General features: G+C 46.3%; 1 protein-coding gene across 4 annotated transcripts in view; it reads left to right on the top strand.

The window, feature by feature from the left end:
* LOC117752968 (thyroid hormone receptor alpha-B) overlaps window positions 1-16,101 on the top strand; it is a 125,442-nt gene extending 109,341 nt beyond the window's left edge. Inside the window, exons 9-12 of one of the 4 annotated variants that reach the window (XM_034570724.1) lie at window positions 236-441; window positions 7,870-8,016; window positions 10,087-10,345; window positions 11,132-16,101. In XM_034570724.1, the coding sequence (XP_034426615.1) occupies window positions 236-441; window positions 7,870-8,016; window positions 10,087-10,345; window positions 11,132-11,382 (863 nt within the window). In that variant the 3' untranslated portion in view covers window positions 11,383-16,101. Of the gene's footprint in view, window positions 1-235; window positions 442-7,869; window positions 8,086-10,083; window positions 10,346-11,131 lie in introns of all 4 variants that reach the window. The other 3 variants (XM_034570723.1, XM_034570721.1, XM_034570722.1) reach the window with 3 other exon arrangements.
* The last annotated feature ends 5,774 nt before the right edge of the window (window positions 16,102-21,875 follow it).

Genomic DNA, 21,875 nt, shown 5'->3' with positions numbered 1-21,875 from the left:
TTATATTTGAAAAGCACTGAGCTCTTAGACGGAGTAGAGGATAAAGTAAAAATGCAGGGGACAGAAAGGATGCGGCGTCTCCTTATAGAAATTATATAGACGCTGCCACTTCAGGCATCATGCAAACTAATTGCATACCTCTTTTTCTTGCTTTCTTTTCTTTGGCACTCTCTCTGTGGCTCTTCCTCCTCCTCCTCCTCCTCCTCCTCCTCTGCCTCCCTCCGTCTCCTCCCAGTGGTGCTGGACGACTCAAAGCGGGTAGCGAAGCGGCGTCTGATCGAGGAGAACAGGGAGCGACGCAAAAAGGAGGAAATGGTGAAAACCCTCCAGAACCGTCCAGAGCCCACCGGCGCCGAGTGGGAGCTGATCCGCATGGTGACGGAGGCCCATCGCCACACCAACGCTCAGGGCGCCCAGTGGAAACAGAAGCGCAAATTCCTGGTAAGGAGGACGTGAGAGGGAGGCGGTGTGATGTGAGAGTGATACAAAATCAAACCTGGCCAACTAACAAACAAATAACCGAAATATACGGAAATATAACCTACCTGGCAAAGGTGGAAAATCAGCCTGGACGCTAAAATGTTTATTGCTGAAAATCCAGGAAACACTTCTACAACTTAATTTCATACACACACAATCATTTCTCACTGTAAACCGCTGCTTTAGTGCTTGTGCTGCATTTCCTCAGCAGTTTCTAACCACATCACACACACACACACACACACACACACAACAGGACAATATGGATTACGTGCGCACACAAACGTGCGCGCTAACGTCAGAAATGATAGGGGGTTCATTCTATGAGTCTCTTTTCCTCACATGACTGACTGTCGCGGAAGCTCTTTATGACTCTATCGCTCCGTGTTCTCTGCCGACTGTTTCTCTCTCCTCCACAGTTCTCTCCAGCATTTTGGGGGGTTTATTCATCCTAATCCTTCTGGGCTCTTCACCAGACCTAATTCCCTTCATAGTGTTCATTCACACCCCAAGTCTTTCCTTTTTGCTTTAATCTCTTTCCCGTCTTCACTTCTGTGTTTCCTCTCTCTCCCTGTTCCTCGGCGTCTACCCTTACTCTCCCCTCTGTTTTGCCCGTCTGTTTTTCTGTGAGCTCCCAGCTTATCTCAGCCAAAGCAAATCCTCAGTCATGAGCGCTCATCTGCAAGTTGGCAGCGAGGTTGGCAGGCGGAGACTCTCTCTCTCTCTCTGTCTCTCTCTCTCTCTATCTCTCTCTCTCTCTGTCTCTCTCTCTCTCTCTCTCTCTCTCTCTCTCTCTCCCTCTCTCTCTCTGTAACTGTCTTTCCTGCTGTGCTGGTGCTCAGATTTATCCAGGGCAGCCGTGTCAGGGCGTCCCTGCCGAGTACCAGTCTTCCCCTTTCCCACACAGACACAGACACGGACACAGACCTCATGTTTTTGGATTATCTGAGATGCTCTCACTTCCAAGTTACAGTCGCAGCAGCACAGGGCCAAAGCCCAAAAACACCCTGTGATTTGGAGATGGGTTGTTAGATGAGAGAAACGAGGGGTGTTCACATGATGAGGGGTTGAAAGCACTTTTCGAGGAGGGAGTTGCTAGGCAACAAGAAGGACATGGCCGGGTGTGATGGGAAGTGGGCCATATGGGGATTACGTAGGTGAGGAGGTGCAGAGCACAGAGGAAGATGTATAAGAATTGCATTAGAAACAAGAGACACATTCGAAACCTAGTGTTTATTTTGTGTGGGTTTTTTTTGTTTTACTGAGGCGACTTCATTTTGTCAGGTCCACACTCACATGTGTATCAGGACTTGGTGAAGGAGACGACGTGGTAGAAAGCCTGTGAGAGCTTTCTCAAAGTGAGACCCCCCCCCCCAGGGTCAAAGTAACACACTGAATTTTATTTTTACTCTTTCTATGATAAAACATCTCAAAACACAAATCTTGTCACATGAGGGTCGTTGATCTAGTTTTTCTGTTAAAGGGTCGTTGAAGTGCAGAGGTTTGAGAACCACTGGTTTAAAGGATAAATTCTAATTCACACAGGCTTCACTCTCTAATGGGACTCTATTCAAATCTGATCAGTTTAAAAATGATGACAATAATATCATTTATCACAATCATTTCTAGGACTCTAGGACCTTGATATTAGAAGTTTCCTTGCAGACTTCACAGATTTACTTCTCTGAGAATTTCTTTCACATCCAAGCAAAGTTGGTATTGTACAGTGAAATATCTTCGAATGAAACCCCTGCCCCGGCTGGTTGGATCGTAGTGGTGCGGTCAGAGAACACGAACCAGCAGCAGCGGGGGTCGAGCAGGAACACGGAGGCAGCAGCAGGTGGTTCACAGGCACTGATTCAGTCTCCACAGCTCAGACGGCAGAGATACAGGAAATCACCAAACTACAGAAGAGAGATGAAGAGAGAGGGCAGAAAGGAAAAAGAGGGAGAGGGAGCACAGGGAATGAAAGAGTGGTGTTGAGGCAAGACAGAGAAGTTCTACTGGGTATGAGTGAGAATAAGACAAGTAAAATGGTAACAAAGAGGTGTTAAGATGAGTTTTAAGTTTGGATTTCAAAGGTCAAACCCGTCTTGTGTCAGTAGGGAGGTTGTTCCAGAGGAGGGGGGCCCAATAAGATGAGGCCCTTCAGCTGTAAAACTCCGGGGACAGACGGGAGCCCTGTGCTCTGAGAACACACAGCACATGATGGAGTGTAAGGCTTAAGGAGATCAGACAGGTATGAGACGGGCAAACCCGTTTGTCCCACGTGTCATTAAAAGCATCTTAAAGTCTGATCTGACATGGATACGGAGCCGATGGAGGGAATGTGCTCAGATTTTCTGGATTCGGTTCAAAACTGCAGCATTTTGAGGCATTTCAAGACTTTCAGGGCGAGAATTTAGGATCTGCTGAGCACAGAGACATCCAAGGTTTAGATATCCAAGTTATCCGGAAGCACACAAACACATATATATACGACAGAGTATCATCAGCATAGAAGTGGAAATTATTTGATCCATAGCTGCAAATAAATCAGCCAAGACGTGTAACACAAAAAAGAAAAGGGCCAGTTTATATGTTATTGGAGTCCCGCCCTCTTCTTTCATTTAAGAGGGACTTCAACCTGGTGCGGGTCAGAGAGTCTGCAGTTGATCTATGGAATCGAGCGAGAGGAGCAACGGGCTCCAGAGGCTGCAGCCACTGAACCCTGAATATCTGAAATTACACGCTAAGCCCAGCAGGATGAGCCAATTCATCCCGACGGGGATTGCTGCCATAAGGCGGCAGCAGTGACTCGGACCATCCGACGCTGCACTTCGGGTCACAAATGATGACGGAGCACTGATTGAGCTCGGTGTCAGGTCGAGCCGTCGTCCAGAGCAGAGGAGCAGCAGGTGGAATTCAACACCTCGACGAGTCGTCAGGATTTCAAATTGGAACCATTCATACAATACGTACCTTCGGCAGAGTGAACGTTTATGGATGAGTAATAAATAGAGAATAGTAGTAATCGATGAGTAACGAGAAGATGAGGAAGATAACTTTATCTAAATGCATCAGTGACATCATTGAGATCATTTCAGGTTTTAATTGAAAGATGATTTATTCTTCCCGCTCTACATATTTTTGCAAACGTCTCCTAGACTCCAAACGTTAAAGATAATGCAAATAGAATGACTTTATGTGTGTGTCATAATGCATATTGATGTAGATATTAAAAACAGTTCTGTGGGGCCTCACGCTCAGATGATGCAGCTTCAGGCTCGTGAAGCCAAAACCAACAAACCCAGCTCATAAAAGAAAAAAGTGCATAAAAATGACAGAAAAAAGTGAAAGATGCTCCTCAGAGGTAAAAGAATAGAGGTAAAATCTATCGTTTGGGGAAAGGTCAATCCACACTTAATGCTCCGAGTCTTTTTATTTCCTTCTCCAGGCCGAGTGAAGCATAAACCCGACTGGCAGCGTTTCAAATCACACAAATCTCCCGTTTTCAATAGGTCGTGAACTTGTGAACTTTCATCTGCTGTCTTAGCAAAAACCAACCGGAGAGGAACAAGCTCCGCTCGGCGGGTTCAGTGAATTACACTAAAACTTTACAATCTGAAACAACCTTGATTCAGTTCACAGAGAACGCAGACGTTCAAAAACATACATCTTTAAGTGCAACGCTGCAGATCTATGCTCATGAGGCGTTCACTGTCCGGTGTGCTTGAACTCATCGTTACCAGCTGATCATTTAGAAGCCTCAGGCCCTTGGGCAGTAACTACTGACTTATTAGTTCTGATCAGCAATTCCTTCAATCCTTCCGACATCCTCTTAAAGTATTTACACAGTATGTAAGTTATGGGGCAGTAATACTTTCACTCACACTAGCAGCTGTTATTGAGCAGCTTCTCCCTGTGATCTCCGTGATATTTTCATCTTAAAACAAAACGTACAGTACGATTATTAACTTTATTGGATTAAAATGTGTTTTTTATTCACATAAAGCAAAAACCCGACTGAGTGAAAAACACTCAAACTTTACAATCAGAAACAGAAACAGCCTTGATTCAGTGCAGGGGGAACACGGACTGTAAAACATAAAGAACATAAAGTTTGAGCTGCAGATTTGCACTGGTGAGGCGTTCACTGTGCTATTATCTTTGATCACCAACTCCATTAATCCTCCTGATATCCCTTTAAAGTACATATACCAGTAATGGGACAGTGAAAACCACTTCATTTTGATGTAATAGACACAAACAGCTGCTATGACTCAGTGTCCCTGTGACTGCTCAGTGATGTTTTCTGCTCAAAGTGACGTGAAAAGCAAACACACAATGCGATTAGCTTTATTGAGTTAGAGTGTATCTTAATCACATGAAGCATGACCCAGACGCGCAGTGTGCACAACAACCGTGACGGGTCGATCCATTTTGATCAGGCAGATTGAAACATACAGTACATGGACCATATATGGTCGTCATCTCTCTCTCCCCCCCCCCCCCCCTTGCTCGACTGGAACAAACTTTCCAGAACTAATCCATCCGATAAAAGGTCAACAGTTGGAGCTCGCCACAAAACTGATGAGGCCGCGGTAAAAATGTGTCCCCCCCCCCCCCCCCCCCCCCTTTTCTCCTCTCAGTCTAGAGATTGCTAATTCCCCGAGTGTTCTATGACTCATGTCAGAGTCCAGATATCGTGGACGATGTTTCTTTTGTCTGTCTGTGCCAGCCTGTGCAGCAGCGAAGACCAAATCCCTCTGCAGCTCTGCCGGTGTAACCCAGAGTCCCCCCCCCCCCCCCCCCCCGCAGCATCCCAGATGGCCGTGCAGTTCATAAACAAACATTAGCAGCTCCAGGAAAAATCTCATTAATCCACCAGAAGGTGCGTATGAAGCTCCACGAGCCTCAGAAGTGGAGAACATCCACAGATAAAAACCCATGTTCGGCGTTAACACACACTTTTAACTGCTCTGTGAAAGTGTCCGAGCTCCGACGCCAGAAGTTAGCTCGTGAAATTTCACACGCAGACGAAGGATGGTTAAAGGATCTTTCATTTAGACAAGTTAAGATCGGTTAAATAGACTCGGAAGTTTTTAAAAACCAGAGTTTATCTCCAATATTCAGCAGGAAACGTTTAAAATATGAAGAATTCTGAGCAAAGTTTGGTGGATTTGTTACAGCAGCAGCTCCTGTGGTTCAGGACGCTGGGGATCATGGGTGTTTTCCTCCGTTCAGTAGAGTTTCAGTACCACTTCATCGCTGGGACACTGAGCCCAGCTGAATGAATCACCATGTGTGTCTGCAGGGGGCGCTGTTACATAGTGTTGCTTTAAAGTGCTGTGGTATCCAGATAGTTTTGGTCCCATGTGCAATATCTGTCACTGAGATTTCTGCCGCCACCCGACTGCAATGGAGCGATGCCATTTAAAAAATTACATTAAATCAAATTAATCAGCAACATCTGTTTCCAGAATCAGTGTCATCGTGGATCCGGACTCCTCACGGTGCACCGCTCGCTCTCTGCGGGGGAAAGAGTCAGAGTTACTGGAAAAAGAGGCTGATTTTCAGTTCTGTCATCACTTACGTATAAGACAGAAACGTTATTACATTGTGCACTCTGCACAAATAAAAACCTAAACCCTCTCGCTGGCTGAACGCCACTGGAGGTAACTGAGAAAATGTGTTAGAGACTCCATCTCCTCCTCCTCCTCCTCCTCCTCCTCCTCCTCCTCCTCCTCCGTTGACCGGTGCCAGTTATGGCTCCTGAACCTGCCTCCGTCTCGTGGTTTGTGTCGACGCTTCTCCGCTCCACTTGGGAACGTGGCAGGATTTCAGCAGCTCTGAACCTCAGCTGCTCTTTCTGACGCCCTGCGGCCAGCTGTTTTCTCAGCACTGGAATTAAAGAAGCCACTGAGCTCCACCAGTGAAACCGATGTTTTGTTTGGCCGGACTCGCAGTCCATCACAGTCATTATCACAATTATTTCAAATGTCCATAATTGGAACTGGATGGGTTCCGTTTCCCTCTGCGTTATGATTGGCAGTTCCTCGTGTGAGGTGATTATTCTTTAAACTTTTATCTCGTTCCATTTGTTGTCGAAGCCGAGCCTGAATAAATGACTCCGGCCTTGACATGCGCTTTATTCAGCCGAGCGCGAAACAATATTTTTCATAGTCACGGCCTCGATTCACACGAGTCTGTAAACATATTTATTACTGGTCGGTAGTTCCTCGCTTGCAGTCCTCCACTAAGTAAGCATTATCAGTCCGGTGACATGTCCCATTCCTTTCACGCAGCACAATCTGCCGTCCTTATCTGATAAATTGGTTTTAATTTGTCTCCCAAGGCAAGTGAGCGCTCTGTAAAAGGGAGCAGAAAGGGTAGAAACTCATTTAAAACTGTGTTGTTTCCTCCACTTTATTCTGCTCTGAGCCCCACACCACTCTTATCGATTCCTCTCTAATCTTATTTTATTCTTTTATGCTCTTCAATTCCAAGGACACACCCAAACCCTCAACTGCAGCTTGTGCTAATGCACTGAGCTGTTCCAACTTTGTTCTTTTCTTTTGTCTCCGCTCGAGTAGCGGTCGAAAGGTTTTTCATTCTCCCAGTTTTTATTGAAATGTAAGAAGTGTATTATGAAAATGTCTTTAAAAGTAGGAAGACAGTTTGTCAGGGGTTCGTCTTCCAGCAGGATAACGATCGAGGATGCTCCCGCTTTTATTGCCTGAGGGGAAACTTGTTTGAGTGGAGCATCGTACTTAAAATGACGAATTCCCAGCAAAAGCTTGGATGATGTAGTTGTTTCCCGTATCGAGGAGAATTTTGAAAAAGATAAGGAGCCAGATGACCCCGGTCTTCAACCCGTGAGAGGATGTCGGGCTGTTTTCAGTTCGAGACAGATTGGACGTCATAGATTGTATAATGTATAAAAACTGTGTAACACTGTCCAGAGATGAAACCTAAATATCCCAGATACAAACTCAGGTCAACTTGGTGGATGGAGATACAGTACATGCACTTGTTATTTTGACTTTTTTTGTTTGGTCCATGTCCCATCTGCGAACATGGAGGAGGCAGGGTTAATGGCTCATACTGAAGCCAACCACCAGGGGGCGATCGAGACGATTTGGCTTCACTTTTGAGGAGCTGTCATGTCGTCCATATATGTAATTTTTGGCAGCAGGATGGTATGAGTGTGTGTGTGTGTGTGTGTTTAACTCAAAATAAACAACCTTGTCGCTCATGTATGTTTTTAGTTGTTGGACAGAAGTGCAGCTCTGGGGCTCAGAGGAAATAAGACACATCAGGCTTTGTCTACACAGACTTATCCAACTCTCCTTTTTTAATTTTCCGCTGTGATCTAATCGGCCGTCCCGTGTTTATTTTCCCACGCAGCCAGACAAAATCGGCCAGTCCCCGGTCGCCCCCACGTCGGACGGAGACAAGGTGGACCTGGAGGCCTTCAGCGAGTTCACCAAGATCATCACTCCCGCCATCACCCGCGTCGTCGACTTTGCCAAAAAACTGCCCATGTTCTCTGAGGTGAGCGGAGGTCAATGCTCGTTAGGAACCACAGACAACGGCAGAAACAGCCACAGTGTGTTCCAGGAGGTCAGTGTGTGTCGTGTGATGAGTAATTTCTCTGTTTTTAGAGAGACCACAGCATTGTGTGCTATGTGAGTTTGTGACCAGTACAGAACTCAACCGGGACAACTGGGTTGTTGGTGTTGACAGTCGGAGAGGAACTCCTGCTCCAGTTCGCTTTTACCAGCAACATGTGATTATGTTTCTTGTCCCTGCTGCTTGTAATGAGTGATTGTGTGATTGGACAATTATCAGGGAATGAAGAGTTATTGTCTCTGTGTGTGTGTGTGTGTGTGTGTGTGTGTGTGTGTGTTGCTGTGTGTGTGTGTCTGTGTGTGTGTGGGAGTCTGCCGTGTAATGAATTACAGGAACGCAGGAGTTGTAGCTGTAATCCATCAACGTGTTTTGCAAATTGTGAACGCAGACGCTCTGTACTTTTGCAATCGGCATATTTTAAAGTAAACGTAATTCCGGTTTGTTCCCTCGCTGTAAAGAATCTCACACTTATGATGGATGCGACTTTTCAAATCCGAGCGTAAACCATAATAAATTCCTCCTTTACCGCGGCTGGATGTTTTATTAATTCTCGAAATCGAGGAACTCAACAGTCGCAGATAAGGATAAAGTGTTAGTATTCCAGACACTGAGGAAGATAATCAGTCACCCGGTTTAATGTTATCTTTTATTCAAAATATAATAAATTACATTATGAAAGACGCCTTTTTAATCTGATGGAGGGAGTGAACCTGTTACACGCACTCGATGCCGCTGCAGTGAATTGCTGATAAGAATGCACAGAAACAAAGGCGCCACTCATCAAGCCACTAAAAATAAATCTATTGCTTTTTTTTTATTCCCGGCAAATTGATGCAGCAGTAATTGCATGATAAGCATTTTACTCTAAGCCTTCCCTCCAGGTACAAATTTACAAGACAAATAAAGCCAGTGAATGCCAATTAATCTACTCGGTAGTCGAGAGCAGCGGAATAAGGAACCAGCTTCCATTAGGTGAGATTTAATTCACAGTCTGTAGATTTAATCAGACGGGATTCAACACACAGATTCTAATATCCATGTAAATCAGGGTGTGTTAGTGCAAATCTGTGTTCATCAGCGGAGGAAAAGAAACCGTCTGACTCCTTTCACCCCCGTCGTCATGTTCCTTCTCACTTCCTCTTCACTGTACTAATTCTGATTTATTACAACTTACGGCAACGCGGCTTGAGTCTTCCAGTAAACCGGCGCAGTCAGGTGATCAGTCAGACCGGCGGTAATAAACAGGAGTTATCCTGGAAGGTCGGATGTCGAGGGCTGCTCCTGATTCAGATATTTTTTCAAACTAGTGCCCATGTTATAACGTTCTCTCTACGGAGGACTGAGTCATGCACTCACGAGTCTGGTTACTTCACAACAACATCTAAAGTTCTTCCTGCAGCTTTGAACTCAGAACTTTTATGTTCACAGATTAGAAGCCTAATATTTCAGTCTCAGCTAATATGAGATTGACATTTTTTCAATTTCTGTTTCATGTCAGTTAATGCACAAACAAAGTTATTATTGAAGCGACAGCTATAAAGATGAGAAGAAGCAGAATTAGATTTCAAATTGATCAAATCTAAAAAAAAACAGTTCATCCTTCTTTACTCGTTTTCTTGCCTGTTATTCTAGAACTGTTGTTATAGAGCTCAAATAAAAGAGAAGTTTATGATTATATCGGATGTGGTTCACGAGGTAGAGAAGGTCGTCCACTTATCCAAAGTGTCCTTGGGCAAGATACTGAACCCCCCCCCCCCCCACAATTTCCCCAGATAGCTGTGCCGACAGTGTATGAATGGTGTGTGAGAAAAAGAGCTGTGTGTGGAATCTGTGTGTAGAATCTGTGTGTAGAATGGGACTACTGTAAATTGGTCAAGGTAATTATAGATGCACTATATATATATATCAATATTTTTACAACCCAGATTTGATGTTGAATCCTTGCTGATGGTATGAACACATAGTTAAAGACCTGTCCTCCTCGTCCAGCAGCTGCCTTGTGAAGACCAGATCATCCTGTTGAAGGGCTGCTGCATGGAGATCATGTCGCTGCGAGCCGCCATGCGCTACGACCCGGAGAGCGAGACGCTGACGCTGAGCGGGGAGATGGCCGTGAAGCGAGAGCAGCTGAAGAACGGCGGCTTGGGGGTGGTGTCGGACGCCATCTTCGACCTGGGAAAGAGCCTGGCCCAGTTCAACCTGGACGACACGGAGGTGGCGCTGTTGCAGGCCGTGCTGCTCATGAGCTCAGGTTGTTATTGATTTAAGAAATTCATGAGTCTGCGTCTTCGGCTCGCCGGCGCCTTCGCTCTTGCGTCGGCTGCTAATAACATTGGAAGTGCAGGAGTTTGAGACTAATGTAATGTAAATGTAAATTTCAGTCTGCAGTGCCCTTGGAGACACAATTTCACGACACTTAATATTCCTGGTGATTACCCACTGCGACTCCCAGAATATATATTGTAGCCTTTTGTGAATCAAGATGTAATAATGGCCTGAAGATAAAAGCGCACATACATATTCAGCTCATCCTTCACATTATTAAAAAATCCTTCAACTCTTAGACAGTTACAGTCAAAACTCTGACATGAGACTTTTTGGATTCAGCAGTGTCACGTGAGTTTGCTCCTGGATCTGAATTAATGCAACGAATGCAAATAGAAAAACGGGTTTTTTAATCTGAGCGGAGGTGAAGCGATGGAATAATTCTCAGGGTGAAGATTCCACGAGAGGCTGTTAAATATCAGAAAAAATATACAATCAAATGAAGAATCTCAATAAGTTGTTTTTTGTGGAGTTTTACCGAACGAAAATGTTCATCTGGCCTGAGATTGTTTTATTTTGAAGGATGAGTTATTAGTGTAGTACTTCTCCTCATTTTCAAATTCTCTCCCTCCTCGGTTGCTCCATCTCTTCTCTGCTCCTCCTCGATATCTTCCTCATTACCCTCCACTTCCTCTCGCTCTCTTTCCCCTCTCTCCTCCCTCCTCTCCTCTTCACCATCACTCACCCCATCCTCTGCTTCACCCCCCCGCAGACCGCTCTGGCCTGACCTGCGTGGACAAGATCGAGAAGTGCCAGGAGACCTACCTGCTGGCGTTCGAGCACTACATCAACTACCGCAAGCACAACATTCCCCACTTCTGGCCCAAGCTCCTGATGAAGGTGACGGACCTGCGGATGATCGGGGCGTGCCACGCCAGCCGCTTCCTTCACATGAAGGTGGAGTGTCCCAACGAACTCTTCCCTCCGCTCTTCCTGGAGGTCTTCGAGGACCAGGAGGTGTGAAACACAGTTGCCACCGCGCAAAGGGAAGAGGAAGTCGGGGCAAAATGGGAGATGGGAAGGGTCGTCTGTCGTTTTTTCACGGGGAAGGATGGAGGGAGCGCCCTCTCGGCAGGAATCTGCATTTCTCCGACATCACATTTACACTATGTGATTTAAAAAAACTGGAAACAATGGAAACAGAAACAACACACCAGCATCAGGAGAGTCAAGCAAACAAAAGGATTTTGTTTTTTGAACGCCCTCTCCTCCACCTCTATCCCCTCCTTTTACTTACCCCTGTTTTGAAATCCGTGTGGGGGCCCTTCTGTCTGAGCATGATGTCTTATCTAGCAAGAGTTGTAGCCATTTGCCAAGACACACACACAGAGATATACTAAACACATGTGCACGGACTTACACACACACACACACACACACACACACACACACACACACACACACACACACGCACACAGCCGCAGCCTGTTCCACCTCAGTTCCTCAGAGCAGGGCTCTTTGCAGGGGTCCGTTCCCCCTCTCTGGTTTTTTGTAGCGGTCACAGATTTACTCGTCTCGAAGCCTCAGTCTCCAGCTTCAACGCTGGCCAGCACCTCTCAGTATTATTTATGAATAAGTGTTAAAGCTGTAATTAAGAAAACATGGTCAACAATGACATCTTATCACTCGCAGGCACACGCACACACACACACACACACACACACACACACACACACACACACACACAATCAGCAAACACTGCACATTGAAATTTCAGTAGATGCTTGATGACTCTGGTGTATATCGGCTGTAGTGAAGCTACCAGATCTACTTTTTTGTCAATTCCTCAAATCAATCTGAGCCGTTACAGCTGTTTTTGGAGCGACGTCTTCTTAGATCCCACTGAAACCGGTGCTATATTTATATAAGGCTACTCCAGTTTTATGAAAATGTGTTGTCTACCTTTGAAAACCGTGCAGACCATGGCTCCATATCTACCTTCGTTTTGTCATTGGACCGGCTCCTGTGACATACAGTACACACACACACACACACACACACACACACACACACACACACACACACACGAGCAGACTTGCCTAGTCACTGCCCGCGCTGCTTATGCCAGCAGCCCAGCATCTTATGAATCACAATTAAGCCCTTCTCTCTCCAAGGAGTTACTGCATTGAGGGAAAGAGAGAAAGGAGCAAAGAAAGAGGAGGAAGAGAGGGACACTTGGCAGCTGAGAGGAGGGAGGAGCAGGGATTTAATAGCTGGACTGTAGATTCAGAGCCAGGGGTCAGAAGTAAATCTCCCAAACGCAGCCTCCAAAGAGGTTTTGAAAAGCAGCAGCCACCAGCAGGACGGCAAAGCTCGTCTTATACACACACACACACACACACACACAATATCTCTCTCTCTCTCTCTCTCTCTCTCTTCCTCTCTCTCTCTCTCTCGCACACTCACACAAACACATGTACATAAAAACAGACAACATCACCTCAGAGTAACGTGAATGCCTCATTTTACTGTATGCACTGCGCGGCAGTGTCGATACACAGCCCTAACCTGCAGGGTTTGTACCGAGTCCTCTCCTCACGGACTCAGCTCAGTGTGGCCCCTCCAGGCTTCCATACACATTTGCCTTTTTTTACCATGGGCGTCACTGAGAGCAGGCAATTGCCAAGAAGGCTACCATTTACCTCAATGTGGACACACCCCCAGGCTGGTGCAGCAATACTGCCCCTGTGGTTTCAGGCACTACCTCACCTCTGTGGACACAGGGCAGCTGCCCACAGCCTACACACAGACATAACCCATTCAAGTTGGCACATGTGTAGATTAACACGCAGATGTGCAGGATCTTTGTGTAGGTGCACACTTGTAGTCATGGAGAGACAAAACACTCACAGCATATACACACACACCCTCAGTGCTATCACTTGGTTGAAATGAAATGCCACTGAAGACAGGAGGGCCAGCCATCCCCCTGGGAGGGTTCACCGACTCCAGGGATTGGTTCCCATTTCACCCGGGTTATCGTGTTTTTGTTGTATGGGACCAAGTGTCATCTTTTGAGATTTGGATTTTACTCATTTCTGTCGAAAGCAGAAACTAACTCACAGGAGCGACGAAGGACAGTGTGGATGTGCAGCCCAGCTGACGCCCGTCTCAGTGGGAAGGGGAGAGATAACAGAGTCACCGGAAACCAGTGGCGGCCGCGTCCGTTGAATTAGCATGCAGAGAAAGGGCAGTTTCTGTCTGCAACATGGCGATCTTCCAAATTACACGTATGATTGCTGCCATCGGATCAGGATGAATATTTCCACGTTGCTCTCATTGCATGGACGGTGCATCTGACAGAAAAAGACGAGGGATGTTCTCGACTGAAACGAAGCCTCTTCAGAAGACACTCGACTGCTCTTTTAGTCCCATGCACTTCACCGATGCTCACAAGCGGCAAAACAGAAATATCTTGTGACTTCTACCCATGGCAGGTTTCATAGTGTATTAGCCAAATGACCATTGGAGAATGTCGATTTGATTTTTAAAAGCCCACTCTGTTCATTCCAATTCTGGGGCCAAGCCAAATCTAACTGGGTTTACCACTCTTGCAAGAAGAGAACGAAAGAGAAGATAAAATCTATTTTATATTCAGTACCAAGCAGTAGTTCATACTGGGCACTTGTACAGGACGGGTCGACGTGCACCCCTCAGAAGTACCTAAGCAGAGGAACGTGTAGCGGGATGGCCGAGCCTAGCTGCTGCCCCTGTCTGGAGCAGTGCTGGTGGGAGATGGAGCATCACCTCGGGGCGCCATGGCAGAAGAATCCCCCTCCTCAAGCACTTCACCTCTTCCAGAGACCCACCACCTGCCCCGTCCCACCCCAACCCTTACTCTTAGCCCACGATCGTGCTCTCTCCGGAGCCTAGCTCTGACTGAGTGGGTCGCACCCCACCGTTATAACAGCCCCCACCTAGCCAGGCTGGTGGGAGTTTTTGCACTACTGCAGCGGTCCGCCCCTTTAGGCCCCCTTACTCGTCAAAGTTTAACCAGTGTCCCTCGTTGGGTTTCACATTAGTGACCCCCGATGGGTTTATCTGACCTGCTCTGTGTAACAGAGGCCGGCAGTTGCAGTGGGCTCAGTCCCAAACCTGTCTTGTTGTCAGTATTAGACCAACAGCACATAACCCCTCGCCCTTACCCAGCCAGGGATGGAGAGAGATCCCTGTGTAGAAGAGTAGGGAGGGCAGTGTAGCACTTAGTCCCCCCCCCCCCCCCCGTCCTGCAGCAGAGTCAGCCCGGTGACTTCTCACAATTCTGAGCCCTCCTTCAAACAGCCTCCTTTTCCCCTTCGTAATTCTCTCTCCTCTCCCTTCTCCTCTTCCCTAAGCACCCTAGCTATCCTAACCCACTCGCCGCCGGGTGGGTCGTCCCAGTTCGGGCCCAGAACCATTGACACCAAATTGGGATCCTGGCCTCTCCCTTGTGAGACAAGGCCGGCCATACCTGCCCTTCAGAGCGGCGCCACCGAATGAATGTGAACGGCAAAGCAGCAGCAAACAGGAGCGAGAGACTTGGAAGAGAATGTGAGGATGCAAGAGAAGAAGAAGAAGAAAGAGAAAAATAAAAAACGTGGGACAGGAAACAAAAAGCTGAGGGCGTCGACCCTCACTGCCATCACTGACATGGGCGAGAGAGGGCGATGTGGCCGGCTGCAGGGACGATGCTAACGAACACTCGGAGTGAAGGGGGAGGCGGCGATGCAGGAATACGTACGGCCTCCTCTTCGGTGCAGCCCCCACATTAGCCCTCGCTCCTATGCCAGCTGACCACGCCAAACGCCCCCCCCGCCTCAGCTCCCTCAAAAAAGGATAACCTCCGACGTTCACGCGGCGAGGATCAGGAAGAGATCCGTTCCAGGGATGCAGGTTTGGAATTTTCCAACACATCTTTGTAAAAGAACTGAGGAAAAACAAAAACAAAACTATGACATCCTTTCTTCTTGCGAGCTGACTGGGTGTGTGTGTGTGTGTGTGACAGTCGGGGTCACAATGCTGCTTTACATTCTGAATCTGATTGAGATAAAGAAAAAAAAAATATATGAAATGATTATAAATCCATGAAAACAAAAATGAAAAGAGATGACTTTAAAAAAAAAAGAGACTCCTGAATAAAATTATTGGAGGTTTTTATTTCTTTTCCTTTTTTAATAATTTTCTTATTTTTCTGTTGGTTTTTTGACGCTTAAACTGCTCTGTGTAAAAGAGGAAAAAAAACAAAAAACAGCTGTAGTCACTTTTTGACCATGCGTGCAGTGTAACATAGAGAATATGTCACTTCTTTTTCACATCTATAGTTTGTGTTGATAAGCCAACTGATCTGTGTGTCTGTGCGTCTGTCCAGTTGTCCGTCCCCTCTTATCAGGAGGAATTTACAACCAACAAAAACAGGAATTTCTTTTTTATATATATATATATATATATATATGTTTGTTTTTTTTATGATATACAACTTTGGAGAATAAAAAAAATACACAAACAGGAAAAATAATGCAACAACGGAAACTGAAAATACGACAAAAAATACAAAAAAAAATACAAAAAAAAAAAAAATTATAAAAAGAAACACAATCTTGTCATACCTCACTCAACACAAAACTCAAAGGATCTTGGGAGGAGTCATATTTTGCAGGCACATGTGAAAGTTCAGCGATGCATATATAGATTTAAAAAAAAAAAAATACAAAAATGTAAATGTTAAAGATAATATGTGCTTGTGTGTACGCATCAGTAAAAGTTGCAAAAGGCATATTCGTCCCTCCGGCGCCGGCGCCCTCTATCTTAGTGATTTGGTTTCTCAGACGACGGGAGATGCAACGCAAAAAAAAAAAAAAACCCAGGAGGGAAATGTAGTGAGACCCTTCAGAGAGACGGTCCCCGGACGTGAGCTCCTCTCCAGCCTGACGTCTACAGACGGTAAACTCAAAATGTGAATGGCCCGGAGCCTGAGGGACGGAGACTTTTGTAATGGCTGAGTGTTTTATGGTATTGAATGTAGCTGACAGGAGGGGGCTGGACCTGAGCCCGGCACCCACAACCTACCTTCCACACACCAGCAGAAAGAATAGTGGTGTCACATTGAGGTTACAAACAACCAACGAAAAACTGAGAATATATATTGCCCGCCTGCAAGGTGCAATACTATGTTATGTATTTTTGTATGTTTTCTGTTCTGTTTTTTATTTTTTTATTTTCATTTTTTGCAATTTAATTTTTTTTTTGGGCCATAACCAAGGATGTAAATACAAGAACATACAACACTCGAGATTCTATCGCAAAAGGAAATTTAACCGGCCCCGTCCCACTGTCATGTAAGAGATGGGGAGAAAAAAAAGCAAAGTAATGTGTAATGCTTCTTACATTTGTATGTGTGCACTCTCTCACATGCATGCAGATCCATATTCAGAAGTGCTCCATGATATTAATCATAAACCCTGTGCCTCCTCTTGTTTGCAGAGAGATATTTGTATCCCTCATATCCTCACACGCTAGACATGAATGCCTATAGTCGTGTGTGTGTGTGTGTGTGTTCACCTATGGAATCAGATTCTTCCAAACTATTCATGTGGGTGTAACCAGCAGCCACTTTGGCTACAGGGCAGGAAGGCAGAGGTTTTTTTTGTGGGAGGGAGATATGAATAGAACTCGCGCTGGTTGATTATTTGGCGTGAATGTGAGCTAACATGGCTGCTGCACACCCACAGTGTACTTGGAAAAGTCCCAATTGGATTCCCCCCATTTGTCCACAAGCCCACAGCCTCCAGGAAGCCGGCCTTGACAACTGGCATGCTCAGTTCTCGACATGAAGTAGTTTAGAGAAACCTGCACCAGTTAACAACTGGGTAAACTGGGTAAAGGCCCCGTTTACACTTAACCTCCACCATCTGGGCTTTCCCCAAATCAGGATCACGCCTTTAACGCACCTGAATCTGGTTGGAACCTGCTAAAATGTCAAAAGATTAATATCCTGTGCAAACATTACAGATTCACCAGAAACGGCTGAATTTCTATTCTGGATTTAGTCTTTAACTCGTCTCCTTAGTTGCATTCACAGCTTTTTTCAAACCGAGCTTCACCAGACCACCACGAGCCGGGCGTGTGTTTTACGGCCGGCTTCCTGGAGCCTCTGAACTCATCCCTCCATAGATACCATGATCCTGGTTTATTCTCGCATGTCGACACAAGGGTGGAGATTGTCTGTGATGTTTTTCTTGGGGTTTTATGGTTGTGTTTGGTCCCCTCCATGCCAAATGTAGTTTGTGAAAACATGCAAGTAGCAAGATGTCTATGCAATCCCCTCCCCCCCACCGACTCCCTCCAAAAACGCCGGCTCAGTGCGACAACAATGAGCCGGTGTTTGCTTGTTAAACTAAATTCGGCCCCGGCTTGGAATTCCAGAGGTTCTTTGCTCGACCTGAAGACCCTTGCTACTTCGTGTGGGGGGGGGCGGGGGTCCGGACTGCCCGGGCGAGCTGGCTGGTCCTCGGGGTCGGTAGGGGGGGGGGTACTGGGGGTACTGGGGATGTTGTGGAGAATAAGGATTCTATGAGATGTGCTGTTTTTTGTAAACTGCTCAGAAAGTGGTTTGTGTGTGTGTGTGTGTCTGTGTACATGTGTGTGTGTTGGTGAGACGTTTGGGTTCTGCTCACGTCTCACTCGATGCCGCGCTCTCATCGCTGGGTGCGTTCCAAGATCGACTCTAAAATTGAATCCTTCTGCAATATGTGTGTGAAGCTTTAACTTTTCTAACCCGCGACCAATTTAATGTTGAAGGCGGCGGTTGAAGTTCCTCAGTGGGACGAACAGGACGCAGCATGAGCTCGTTTACTTCATCTCCCCAAATCTCCCCCAAAAAGACTAAAACATCGACGTCGACCCACTGGAGACGAACACGCTCAACCTGCTGCCCATCACTTGTACGTTAGCACTTAACTAAAAAGCACTTTGAACCCCCCCCCCCAAACCAACCCTCTTTGATGATGAAAATTAAAAGATAAAAAAACATAAACTGCAGCCGACCCAGATGCCTTTCGCACCAGTTTTTCTAAATCAATTTAACAGTCGCAGCCTTTAAGCAGCGACAATTGACGACTAATTATGAAGTTTACATTTATTTTTGAACGAAGTGCATTAAGTGAGTGAGCAAAGCTTTTGGCGAATTTCTCGTCTCATCGGATTTTTTATACATTTGTTAGGAAATAATAAGAATACGAATAATCCTGATTGCTTTTAAATGCACCCTCCCATGAGAGCGCTTGGCTAGACCCACTCCAGACACACACACACACACACACACACACGCATGTGCACACACACAAACACACACCTCTTTTTGTGACTGGGTAAAGGAAGCTATTGAAGGATTCTCTCAGGTAAAAGAACATTTTCTAATAAATGATGATGAACCTTAGATGAAAAACCATTGTTAGCTCATCTTTTGTTTTCCCCCTCTTCTCCATTAACAATCAGCAATGTTCCTTTTGTTTTTCTGTGCCCGTAAGAAGCCGAGAAATCCAGGTGTCGAATAATTGGACCCTGAGTCGACCTCATGCTTAAAGAACTAAGCCCTCGCTGCTTGTGTGTGGAAACCATGTGTGGATGTGGGAGAGTGACGTGTCGTCTGTTTGGGTTTAGTGCTGCAAGGTATGGAAGCCCATTGCTGCCAGAAAGAAAAGAATAAAGAACAAAAATAAAAAACACCCCAGGTAAATTAAAATGACCAGACTTGCTATTGAATTTTTGACGCAGAAAGTCACAATATTGACATTGTTGTGATCAGGAAATTAGATTTAAAAGGTTGATCATATGACTTAGTTTGACAAATGTTAGATTGTTTAAGGAAATAATTTCCCCCTTTGAATTTCTATCGTCTCTAACATCAAAGTGTCCAACTTGTGCATGTGATGCTAAATAAATCACACACGTGCCGGATTGTACAACGAAAAGCAAATTCATCCCTCGTTAGTAGAAGCCGAGTCTTTGCAGCCAGCAGCCATACCCAGCTCTCCCTCACCCACTTGGATAACGGTTCATACAGCAGTTCATGGCTCCCGTTCAAGGCCGGGCACCCTCCACCCTCGGGGGGGGGGGGGGCGGCAAAGGCTGGCTTTGTTCTTCCATCCACAGGCCTGTTCCATCTCAGTGTACTTACTATAAAACTTTGTGATGTTCTGGAAGGTTGGCATGGCTGAAAACCGAGGCTGTGCACGTATAGACGGGCGACAAATTAAAGGAAAAACCTGAATTAATGAGCGGAGGAACATCAGAAAAGCAACGCACGTCCTCTGTGGCGCGTTTCAAAAACCCCCGGTTGATTCTGATGTTTCCAATGTCGAGAGGGAAAGTGACTTTGAGGGAGGGGTAATTATCGGGGCCCAGATGGCTCGAGCATCAGTCGCTCCACCAGCTGGAGTTTGAACAGGAACACGGACTGAAGAGACATCTGCATTTAGAGTTTTTTGGGGGGAAAGACGTCAGTTTAATAGGGTTGAAAACTGGGCTCAGCAGCGAGTCTGTTGAGCATCACATGGAGAGGATGTTATAGTCGGGGAATCAACCTCTCGTCACAAAAGATGAATTCACATTTGAGATGTCGAGGGTTCAAACACTTGAACCTTGAACCTTCCTACGACACTTAACGCTGGTTTTTCCTTTAATTGAACCTGTACAGCTGAGTGTGCATGTGAATGTCAGCGTCCCTGTTCCCGTGAGAGATTTGTCTTCGATGTGTGTGTGTGTGTGAACGCTTTGCCGCGCTGCTGATGTCTGAATCGACCTGTTTCGCTTCCCCCCCCCCCCCCCCCCTGAAAAGCACCCTTTTAGGCCGCGGTACGTGACGGACGTCTGTGAAACAGAGTCCTGTCGTAGACGTGTATTATTTCCTTTGACGAATGTAACTAATAATTGTGTTTGGCAGGTTAAAGCAGAGTAAAACAGGAAGGAGGCAGTTTGGTTAGGGATGGGGGGAGGGCTGCAGGAGATGAAACCTGAATGGCAGGAGCGGGTTATATTTGAAAAGCAAAAAAACTGCGACGTTTCCCCACAAACAAAAAGAGGCCAGAGCGCCGCTCGCCGAGTCGAGACGCAGGTTCCTGCCGCGTTCGCAGCTCGAAGCTTTGCAATTTAGTTCCTCTTTCCGAATGATGGCCTTATCGATCGCTCCTGCACGCGCCTCCTCGCCGTGTGCTTCACTGGAGGGTCGGCCAAGTGCTGTGGAGTTAGATCTCGGGTGGAAGCAGCCGAGAGTAATTTAGAGCTAATTGCTACTCACAATATTAAATGACTGACTCAAAGCCCATACCCTCCTTTGGGGGCCGCGTTAGCACAACAACAACAAAATCTGTACATGTTCAAACCCGTGAGCTGAAATCAGGACCATGCGAAGATGATGCAAGATCAGACTGTTTTATAAAAAAAATCGTGACTGTTAAGAAATGGTGTCCGGGAGCCGTCCCTTTAGCGTGAGGTGTCGTACTGACGGTTGAGATAACGCCGCCTCACCCCGTCCCTGAGGGAGCGTCGCTCCCCCGTCGCTCCGCACTGTGATCCGACCGCTAGACGTTCTGAACAGCTCGGCAGGTGCATGAAATCCAAAGACAGAGGTCAGAGAGCGTTTACAGGTGGCGTCAGCTTGCGAGTGGCTTTCTGCTGCTCAGACTAAAAGGAGATTGATAGTCATGGGGGATATTTTTGTAAACGGGGCGGGGGGGGGGGGGGGGGGGAGGAAAAACAAGACGCATGCCTAGACAGCGAAGAATGTACTCAAATGAGCTGATTTATTCAAAGTCTATCAATCAGAATTATAGATCAGAGATTAGGTGAATAGCTTGAATTGTATTGTAGTTTGGGAAGATATGTGAGAGAATAAATATATATGCAAAGTTTGTCAGGTAGAATAATTATAATAATAAGGTTTTGAAATTGGTTCAGAACTGCTCAGGTTTGATTCCCCGGCCTCAAAGGGTGCTTTCTGTCCCGCTCTCTGGTCCAACGTGTCCCCTTGTGTCCTCTGTCCTGTCAATCACCCTCAGAGCTCCTCCACTGTTACTTCTCCTGGCACATGCACCACAGACACTGCTCCCTGCTCGGCTACAACCTAAAGAGAGCTAACCATGAGCAGCAGGTCCACGCCACTTCACGGCACCGGCCAATCACCAACAGCCAGCTCTTTAAGGCTCCACCCCTGCTTGTAGGCCCACCTCCTTCTTGCTCTGCGACAGGAAGTGCTGCATGTTCACAAAGCATCGCATGCCTGTTGTATGTTCCTAAAAAAACAAACATGTTAGCTTCAAACTGGGTTCAGAGCAGAGGCCTGGTGGACACATGATCTCCAGAACTGGTGTTACTGGTGTCTCCATCGAGTCCGACGGTGTGTCAGGACGGTGTCATGTTGGTACAAATGTCAAGGGACTGTTTGTGTCTGTGATTCACTATTTCACTCGCCACCATCCTGC

Source organism: Hippoglossus hippoglossus, chromosome 19 (genome assembly GCF_009819705.1).
Source record: "Hippoglossus hippoglossus isolate fHipHip1 chromosome 19, fHipHip1.pri, whole genome shotgun sequence".
Taxonomy (NCBI): domain Eukaryota; kingdom Metazoa; phylum Chordata; class Actinopteri; order Pleuronectiformes; family Pleuronectidae; genus Hippoglossus; species Hippoglossus hippoglossus.
Note: the sequence above shows the minus strand (reverse complement) of the source record. Positions and strands in the feature narration are given on the sequence as shown.